The 10,454-nt window shown below is 47.1% G+C and overlaps 1 protein-coding gene across 2 annotated transcripts in view; it reads left to right on the top strand.

Moving 5' to 3' along the window:
- The window catches only part of SLC25A37 (solute carrier family 25 (mitochondrial iron transporter), member 37), a 55,615-nt gene extending 47,554 nt beyond the window's left edge, over window positions 1-8,061 (top strand). Inside the window, exons 2-4 of one of the 2 annotated variants that reach the window (XM_011968826.1) lie at window positions 1,653-1,881; window positions 3,861-3,917; window positions 6,845-8,061. In XM_011968826.1, coding sequence (XP_011824216.1) covers window positions 1,653-1,881; window positions 3,861-3,917; window positions 6,845-7,365 — 807 coding nt within the window. In that variant the 3' untranslated portion in view covers window positions 7,366-8,061. The remainder of the gene's footprint in view (window positions 1-1,652; window positions 1,882-3,860; window positions 3,918-6,844) is intronic. The other variant, XM_011968827.1, reaches the window with a different exon arrangement.
- The last annotated feature ends 2,393 nt before the right edge of the window (window positions 8,062-10,454 follow it).

Consider the following 10,454-nt stretch of genomic DNA (forward strand, 5'->3'; position numbering starts at 1 on the left):
GGAAGGAAGGGTGGGAGGAAGGAAAGGAGGGAGGCAGGAAAGAAGGAAGGGAGGAAGGGAGGGAGGGAGGAAGAGAGGGAGCGGGGAGGAAGAGAGGGAGCGGGGAGGAAGAGAGGGAGGGTGGAAGAAGGAAGGAAGGAATGTGGTTACTTTGGTGGGACTGAGCCATGGTGATCTTCCACTTGGCGAGTATTTCTTACCTACTGTACTAGTCAGAGTTCTCCAGAGAAACAGATACTAGGATGTGTAAAGTCTACTTGGGTTTATAAGACCAGCCTTTGGTTGAAGACCTTCCCTAGGTCCTAGCAGACAGAAACCAGGAGAGACAGAGACATCTGTATCTGGCTACATAGAGAGGTTATCTAACTCTCTGTCTGTTCTCTGTCTACCTCTGTCTGTCTGTCTGTCTATCTATCTATCTATCTGTCTGTCTACCTACCTATCTAATCTCCCTACCTACCTACCTATCTAATCTACCTACCTACCTACCTACCTAGAAATCGAGAGATTTACTTTGAGGATTGGCTCACATGATTGTGAGGACTAGCAAGTCCAAAATCTGCAGGCTGTAGATTTAGGGAGAGCCAATGTTACAGTTTGAGTCTGAAGGCAGTCTGGAGGCAGAATTTCTTCCTTGAGAGAGACCCAGTTTTTTTCTCATGAGGCCTTCAGCTGATTAAATGGGGGTGTATGTACCCATGGTATACAGGTTAATCTACTTTATTCAGTGTCTACTGATTTAAATGTTAATCTCATTTAGAAAATCTCTTCATACATACATCTAAACTAGTGTTAGAGCAAATATCTGGGTACTGTGGCTCATTCAGGCTGACCCATAAAGTTAACCATCACACCTGTGCAAGCGCCTTTCCCTCCTGGGTGGTGTCCTAGGGATGACAGAGGAGGGGAAAGCCAGGTCTCTGCTTCAAGGACACAAAATTGTGCATGCAAAAAAATTAAGAATGCTGCTCTGTCTGGAGTAGCCATTCTTTTATTCCTTTACTTTCTTAACAAACTTGCTTTCACTTAAGAAATTAAGAACAAGACCATTTATATTTAAATGCCAACTTATAAAAATGAAATGTAAAAAGGTATTTAGAGGTGACAAGGTAAGTGAGGGCTGGAGGATTCGGAGAGATTTCATGGTGTAGGGACTGAATAGAAGCTTCCAGAACACGGAGGTTTCAGATAGGTGAGGACACAGAAGTCTTCACAACCAGATTGGGCACTACAGGACAATTCTACATCTATCTAGGACTCTGAGTTTTTGAAGGGTTTCCATATGCATTGTTTGGTTTGCTGCTTGCAACAACTCTGTTATTTTAATTGAAGGTCTTCAAGCCCAGAGAAGTTAAGGGATTCCCCAGAGGCCACACAACTTGCCAGTGGCAGGGGAAGGTCTTCCTCTTCCACAGCCTTCTCTCTCTTTCTCCCTTTGTGGGACATAATGAAATCTACATGCACACATTCATGTAGATTTCATTATGTCCATGTAGAATTCATTTTAATTTCAAACGTTTCCTTCCCAGAGAAATCTTGTGAAACTATGAACATTGTTTTCTCCCTGTCTCCTTCTCCAGGTCTTATTTTCCTTCTTTACCATCCTGATTAACTCTATTTTTTGTTTGTTTTCTCTTCTTGCCCACTCCCAGACACGAATGCAGAGTTTGAGTCCAGATCCCAAAGCCCGGTACACAAGTATCTATGGAGCCCTCCAGAAAATCATGCGGACTGAAGGCTTCTGGAGGCCCTTGCGGGGCGTCAACGTCATGGTCATGGGTGCAGGGCCGGCCCACGCCATGTATTTTGCCTGCTATGAAAACATGAAAAGGACTTTAAATGACGTTTTCCACCACCAAGGAAACAGCCACCTAGCCAACGGTATTTTGAAAGCGTTTGTCTGGAGTTAGAAAGTTCTCTTCTTCAACACGTCCCTCCCCAGGGTGTTCCTCCCTGTGACCCAGCCGCCTCGACTTCGGCCCGCTTGCTCATGAATAAAGAACTCAGAGTTGTGTGTGCAACGCACACCCAGACACACGCACACACACGCGTGCGCGCACACACATGCTTTTTTCTGTTCCCCTCCGCTTTCTGAAGCCTGGGGAGAAATCAGTGACAGAGGGGGTTTTGGTTTTATTGTTATGTGGGTTTTCTTTTTTTGTTATTGTTTTGTTTTGTTTTGTTTTTAAACATTCAAAAGCAATTAATGATCAGACATAGGAGAAACCCTGAATAGAAACAAAACTTTTGAATGCTGGATTCAAAAAAAAAAAAAAAGTTATCTGGACAGCTTCTTTGAGACTATTTAAAAACTGGTACAACAGGTCTCTACAACGCCAAGATCTAACTAAGCTTTAAAAGGTCAAGAAGTTTTATGGCTGACAAAGGACTCGCAACGCAGAAGGCCTTTCCCACCTTAAGCTTCCGGGGATTTGCGAATTTTACCCCCATTCTCTTCTGTTTGTCTGAGTCTCGTCTCTCTGCAAGCAAGGGCTGAAATCGTTTTGTTTGGTTGTTTGGAGGGAGAGAGGCGGGGTGGGGGGTGCAAATCTGTCAGCAGCTCTTACATAAGGCATGTTTTATTGGGGAGGGCTGAGCTTTTATTTTCCTCTCTCTGGTGGGGTTGGGTTTTGTTGTTTTCTGTTTGGGTTTGGAATGGAAATATGGATAGCAGCATGAAGTACCTTTATTTTGACAAAATTCATTTTTTTCAACAATGGAGACATAGATATGGCCAGCAATAACTTCTCCCCCTCTCTTTTTACTCTGCTCAAAAAGCATCTCTCCTCCCATTAGCCAACCTTGGTCATAAGCGTGCCTGGCTGGTTTGCAGATACTTGTTTTGCTTTGTAAAAATTGGCCATTAGTGCATTTATTGAGACGGTCACTAAAGAGCCATGCCCTGACCTACCCCTGATTCTATGACATTGGGGCCCTTTTGCTGAAACTGCCTTCTGTAAGGGTTTCTCTCCTTGAAAGAGATTTGACGGAATCCATTTGATGCCAAGTGCTGCCCTGCACTGTTTCTGCAACGTGTGGTGTATGCTGTGGTGATCTGGCTAGGAATGATTATAAGTGTGTGTGTGGTAGGGGAGTGGGTATTACATGCATTGCTGAAGAGTCATCCTGGTGTTCCTCATTCCTCCCACCTTCCCGTGGTCATTTTAATTACGGGGCAGTGTCACCGCAAAGGGAGGAAACTCAAAGCCAAAAGCAAAATTCCAGGCCTGATTCTGGCTTTTGAGGTTCCTGGTTCTTGAAGCCAGGCCTGACCTGACTCTCAGATAGGGTCAGTCCCATTGCTTTGCAGACCGACCCTGGAAGTCTACCAAATGCAGATTCTCCTGATTTCCTCTCCTCTTGCCCAGTTTTCTTCTTCTTCTTTTTTTTTTAAAAGCCTGGATTTTAACCAGATTTGCTTTTTTCCCCCTTCTCAGCTGTATATATGATATTATCTCCTTTCAGGGCCCCAGCTTAAGGGTAAAGTGAGTTAATGTGTAGACAAAGGCAAGGGACAAGAGAGAGTTAACATCTAGACAGTGGAAAAAGCCGTGATGTGTGGTTTCTGGGAACCACTAACACTTGCAGGTTTCGCTTTTTCCCAGGGTTGACTACAAGAAAGAAAACGAGGTTTTTGCAAGATTAAAATGTGGGTGAATGTGCCTAAATTAGCCACCCCCATTTTTATCATATTTCCACCATCACTTTAGGGTTTTAAGAGTCAATGCTCACCTGGGTGGAGCTGGTAGTACATTTTGCTTCTTAGAAAGCTAAGTCCTGGGTTCCGTCTGATTTTAGGTTCCGGGAACTTCTGAGAACACCCGATCGCAGAGGGTAATTTTCTGGAGTTTGTTTTGCAGGGATAGCTGGGAGTATGGCCACCCTGCTCCACGATGCGGTAATGAATCCAGCAGAAGGTAATGTCATGGTCCCAGGGAGGGGCAGTAGGGGATGCGCAAAGGGGCACAAAAAATGGTGGGGGAGTGGAGAGGACTGAAGGTGGGCAGGGAGGCTCCTAGTCTCCAGTCAGAGCAGACAGGAGAATTAAATTTTTTACTGCGTTATCAAAGGCCTCAAGAAGGGACACGAACATTTGAGATTTATGGTATTCCTGTGCTCAGAGCTACGCAAAGTGTGTTCTACAGACCAGTAGCATCAGACCTCTTGAGGGTGTTGGAAATGCTAATTCTGAGGCTGGGTGCAGTGGCTCATGCCTGTAATCCCGGCACTTTGGGAGGTCAAGGTGGGCAGATCACTTGAGGTCAGGAGTTCAAGACCAGCCTGGCCAACATGGAGAAACCCCATCTCTACTAAAAATACAAAAATTAGCCAAGTGTGGTGTGTGCACCTGTAATCTCAGCTACTGGGGTGGCCGAGGCAGGAGAATCGCTTGAACCCAGCAGGCAGAGGTTGCAGTGCACCGAGAGCACGCCACTGTACTCCAGCCTGGGTGACAGAGCCAGACTCCATCTCAAAAGGGAAAAAAAAAAAAAAAAAAAAAGGGAAAGAAATGCTAATTTTGGCTGGCATGGTGGTTTAAAACTGTAATTCCAGCACTTTGAGAGGCCAAGGCAGGCAGATCTCTTGAACCCAGGAGTTCAAGACCAGCGTGGGCAGCATAATGAGACCCTGTCTCTACGAAAAATACAAAAATTAGGTGTGGTGGTGCGTGCCTGTAGTCCAGCTGTTTGGGAGGCTGAGGCGGAAGAATTGCTTGAGTCTGGGAGGTTGAGGCTGCAGTGAGTCCATGATTGCACCACTGCACTCAGCCAGGATGACAGCAAGACTGTGCCTCAAAACAAAAAGAAAACAAATGCAAATTCTCAGGCTCTACATAGCGCCTACTGGATCAGAATCCCTGGAGCTAGGTACCAGAATCTGTTTCCTGGTGACTCTGTTGCATGCTTTTACACTATTCTAAAATCTATGTGTGCATACACACACACACACACTCTCTTAGCCCTTTTTAACACTTACTGATCCTAGACAAATGTATGGGGAACCCATCAGAGGCTATTAGGGCTAGTGTTCAATTTGACTGTTTTTAATATGAAAGATTATGGATTACATTTCAAACAGATGCGAACATGGAGAGAATAGGATGATGAACCCCAATGTGTCCATCACCGTGCTTCAGAAATTAACATTGGGTCATTTTGTTTTAGCCATCTCTTTCCACATTATCTTCTTTTTGTTCTTTTATATTTCGGGGGTATTATGAAGCGAGCCTCAGCTGGGCAGACCAGAGTCTGTTCCCTTTTTATATATCCTGCTGTCTCAGCCAGCTTGGGTCTGAATAGTGACTATGTTTTGGGCCTGGCACCGGGCAGACCTTCCGCTGGGTCATTCTCTACCTGGTGATGGCTTTGGCTGAGCTGTGGAGCTCTTTTCACCTTTTTGCCTCATCTGAAAATAGTTTCTGGCCAGAAGGGAGAATTGGAGAGAAAAGTTTCAACATTTTAAGTCTTATGCTATAAGTTTGCCTATCTTTTGTCTTTTAAGGTGAAGCTATTAAATTTGCTCTCAGCTACCCTCCATGTCCTAGCAGATAGAGGACTTGGTCTGACCTTCAGAGTTGTGATGGGGCAGGTTGGGAGGTGGGCGGGGAGTCTCCGTGGTCTGGGTACTGAGGTTGAGCCAATGGGCAGGTGAAGAAAATCACCTTCTCCATTCCCATTGATTTCTTTATCGTGTGCTGCACGAGGCATGCTGGAGGGACACACACCTTTTCCCCTTTTTATTTACAAAGTAGACAGCTGAGAAAGACAGCTCGTGTTCTGTTTTGTTCTATACACATTATCTTTCTCAAGAGATGGGATGCCCTTAAGTAAACTGACCTGCCTTCATGGCTTGTCCTGTAATGAATGTGTTCAAGACAGAGTGTTTTCGGGGCAGGACAGAGGCATTCTTAGGTAAGCGGCGGTGGGGGGAGGAGACCCTTCCAGGAAGTAGTTCAATGAAAAACCTAAAAATGCCCAAATCAATATTCGCTTACATATTGTATATCTTGGGCTGCTTTTTAGGGCAGTTCATTCAGGGACCCGGTCAGTAAACAGGTAGTTAACTTAGTGTAACCAAGCAAGGGTTTTGTTTATCTTTTTTAAAGGAGAAAAAAGTGAGGTTCAAACTGTCTCTTTCTCCTTGTCATAACTATTGATTTACAGTCTTTATTTCTTTTTAAAAGTAAAGAAAAGCACATTGTGTGTATTTATTTGGCAATACATGAGGCCATTAAAACCCTGAGCCTAAGGTACCACAGTTAGTCTCATTTGCCTCTTGTCCTGTGAACTCCAGTTAGAATGTCATTGAACTTGGGCAGACATAATTCTAGTGTCTGTTTCAAACGCACTGTGTCACGGAAGCTAGAATTACCGTTAGAGGCACAAACCCCTGTGAATACACGAGGGGACACGCTTCCAGTAGATGTGTTGGGGAAGGAGGAGGGCAGGGGGGTAGGGGACAGGGTTCAGCTTTGTGGTGGGTCCTGAGGGTTCCTACCAGGGGCAGCCAGGATCTGGGAAATAGATCAGCGACTCTAGTCTGAAGTGACTGCCTGGTTTGAGGGCTGTCTTCAGCAAGATTCAGGCAGGAGAAACTTAAGGAAATAGCCATCTTCCAGGCATGAGTCCTGGAAATAGAAATGGATTGTAACCCAGGACTGCCAGGGGCTGGCCCTCCGCGGCTGCTCAGACTAGGGCTGTGTGTGCTGGCTCTCGCCTGTTTCCGGTGTCTAACTGGCTTGTTTCTCTTTATGGCTTGGCTTCATTCCGACCTGGGGTGGGGCCACCTCCAACCCACTGCCCACTGGCTGTCCGTCTGGCCTGCCCCGCGGTTCCAACCACAGTGGTGAAGCAGCGCTTGCAGATGTACAACTCGCAGCACCGGTCAGCTCTCAGCTGCATCCGGACGGTGTGGAGGACCGAGGGGTTGGGGGCCTTCTACCGGAGCTACACCACGCAGCTGACCATGAACATCCCCTTCCAGTCCATCCACTTCATCACCTACGAGTTCCTGCAGGAGCAGGTCAACCCCCACCGGACCTACAACCCGCAGTCCCACATCATCTCAGGCGGGCTGGCCGGGGCCCTCGCCGCGGCCGCCACGACCCCCCTGGACGTCTGTAAGACCCTTCTCAACACTCAGGAGAACGTGGCCCTCTCACTGGCCAACATCAGCGGCCGGCTGTCGGGCATGGCCAATGCCTTCCGGACGGTGTACCAGCTCAACGGCCTGGCCGGCTACTTCAAAGGCATCCAGGCGCGTGTGGTCTACCAGATGCCCTCCACCGCCATTTCTTGGTCTGTCTATGAGTTCTTCAAGTACTTCCTCACCAAGCGCCAGCTGGAAAATCGAGCTCCATACTAAAGGAACAGGCTGTGGGAAGGGATCATAGAATCTTTTCTTCTTAAAGTCATTCTCTGCCTGCATCCAGCCCCTTGCCCTCTCTTCACAGCTAGATCATTTTTTTTTTTTTTTCCCGCAGGGTGCTGCCTATGGGCCCTCTGCTCCCCAATGCCTTACAGAGAGGAGGGGACGGGACAGCCGCTCACCGGAAGGCTGTCTGCAGGGACATCCGAGGCGGTGGTGGACAGGAAAGACTTTGGAAGGGGAGCGAGAAATTGCTTTTTCTCTTCCTCCCCGGGCAGAATGTAGCTTTTCTGCTTCACTGTGGCAGCCTCCTCCCTGGATCCTTAGATCCCAGAGGAGGGAAGAAAAGTTGCAGTGACTGAAAACAGTAAACAAAAAAAATTTTTTATGTACATAAAAGTTCCATTACACAGTACAAAATAGATGGATAATGTTTATCCTTTATTTTTCTATGTAGAAGTTTTTGAATTTGTGTGTGTGCTTGTGCGTGTCTACACCTAGTATTGCAGCTGGGACTCTCCAGCTGTTTTTGTTGTTCTTGTTTTGTTTTTAAATGAGAGGGTTGGATTCTTCCATCAGGTGAACGAAAAAGGCACCAAAGTAATAAATCACTGAATGTGACCTGCAGCTGTGTTTAGCCCCGCCAGATGGAAGTTTCACTTGAATGTAAAATAATAAAGTTTCTATTTTGAATTTCTCTTTTCATGGGGGAAAAAAAGGTACGTTAAAAAAAATCAAAATAATGATATGTCACTTGCAGCTACCTTTTTTTTTTTTCTTTTAAATTCAATCAGCCACCTTCATGTGCCTTTTTCCTTTGTCTTTCCCCAAAATTCCAGGACCAGAGATCTGGCCCTGGCCCATTTTCTCTTGCTGTGTATACACCTGCATACATGCCGGGTGGCAGGATCTCGCCTGCTGGAGGATGGTGGAGCCCAGCAGAATTAGGGTGACTGGACATAAACCTGCTGAGACTGCTTCCTCCCCTTGTGAGTGATGTGAATGCCTGCCTTCCCGGGCCAGCACTTAGAAGCCCTTGATAGGCAGCATTTGGCGGCTTGTGGCGCAGGTGTTTGGGGTAAATCCTGCCTTCATCCTAGGACTTATTTCTGCATCAGCCTTTTAACTCAGTCACTTCAGGTAACGTGATCTGTGTGTGTTTTGACTGAATCTCATCTCCTGTGTTTCCCTGTACAGTCTAGGGAAACATGTCTCCGGTCTTTGTCTGTCCCCCTGTCTTGTCCCAACCATTAATTCCAATGTCACAGCTTCTCATCGCATGTGACAAGAGCCAGGCCTATCTGCTAGGCCCCTGTGGCTGAGGTCTCACCTGGACCCTCATGCCCGAGTCAGAAGACCTCTCTCCAGAAGCCATTCTGCATCCTCGTCCGCTCTGTGTCACCCGAGAACACAGGCCTCGCAGCCTCGCTTTCTGAAATGGTGTGTGCCGAGTCAGATTGCCGCCCAGAGAAAATACAAGCCCGTTTTCCTTAGCTGTGCCATTTGTTGCCCTGCCAGGCTGCCGTGCAAGGGGATACTGATGAGACGAGCTGCACTGTCTCCGATTTGGAGCCCGCACCAGAGCTTGTCTTTGAAAATGAGCAGGAAGCTCATGTGTGTTTGCATTTCAGTGAGCCGGGTCCTGACCTGCCGCCACCCACCACGGTCAGTGTGGTGCATCTCACTGAGGAGGTGCAGGCCTGGATTCTTTTGAGTGGTGCTGCTGCCTAGGAAGTAACTGCCTAGGAAGTAACGTGGAGAATTTCCATCTTGGGACCATGCACACAGTGCCTTGGGGAGTAGATTTTGCCCTAATAGCGATGAGGAATTTTATCAGTCAGTTGACTGACTTTTTCAGATCAGGGATAGGAAAGAGCCAAACTGGGTACCTCCCAGGTGTGCCCCATCAACACTCCCTTGCAACTGGGTTGTGGGGCTTGGCTGTTGTCCGGGCCCATTTGGGGGTTAACACCGCCTCTCTGCTCTGCCCCCTATACCCCAAAACCAGTTGCAGCCTCAGTCCACATGAGGATGCAGAAAACCGTAGAGTCCACAATGCTTCTGAAAATGTTTACATCTGCGCTTTCAACCTGCCTTGGGTTCGTGTTAAATCGTGTTAAATTCTGCAAATGGAAGGGAAAAAATCAAATTCTAAATTTCAAAGTGGAATTTAAAGCAAATTGTAAAAAGTTTATCCTACCACCTCTTTTGGTCCACTTAAGATATGCCACACTGAAGCAGGGTATTTCCTACTGGATTTTGGTTTCACTGGTGTTCAGAAAAGAAACTTGATTTGTCTAGGAGCACTCCTTTGGTTAGGGGGAGGCAAGAAGGAGAGGTGAAGGCCAGGTGCAGTGGCTCACGCCTATAATCCCAGCACTTTGGGGAGGCCGAGGCAGGTGGATCACTTGAGGCCAGCAGTTTGAGACCAGCCTGGCCAACATGGTGAAACCTCATCTCTACTAAAAATACAAAAATACAAAAAATTAGCTGGGCATGGTGGCAGGCATCTGTAATCCCAGTTACTTGGGAGACTGAGGCAGGAGAATTGCTTGAACCCAGGAGCTGGAGGTTGCAGTGAGCTGAGATTGTGCCACTGCACTTCAGCCTGGGCGACAGAGTGAGACTCTGTCTCAAAAAAATAAATGAATAAATTAAAAAAAAAATAGAAGAAAAGGCGAAAACCGGAACCTGGAGCTCTGTGGGCCCCGGTTGCAGGCCCCTCCCTGTGTGATGAGGGATGGGTCAGCTGGGGGAACCACATGGCCAGCCTGCATGCCTGGTCATCAGGAGGTTGAGGAAAGCCTTGAAAGTTGTGAAGCACTAAGCAGATACAAGTGTTCATTAATTTTGTAGAAATGAACTTTCCTCTCTGGTCTTTATCTCCAAAGTCGGTATTGTTGCCCCGTGCAGACTGCAGTTTGGTTTTTGATTGTGACTTTGACATTGCAAAGTGCGAAATAGTAAGTGGTCTCCCCACCCCGCCATCCCACCCTGGTGACCAGCTCAGTATAATCATGGCACGTACTCAGTCATTGGTGTCTTTGGAGTGACCTCTGCAGCCAGTCAGTGTCACCTGGGTACAG

Source organism: Mandrillus leucophaeus, unplaced genomic scaffold (assembly GCF_000951045.1).
Source record: "Mandrillus leucophaeus isolate KB7577 unplaced genomic scaffold, Mleu.le_1.0 Scaffold86, whole genome shotgun sequence".
In the NCBI taxonomy this organism is placed as follows: domain Eukaryota; kingdom Metazoa; phylum Chordata; class Mammalia; order Primates; family Cercopithecidae; genus Mandrillus; species Mandrillus leucophaeus.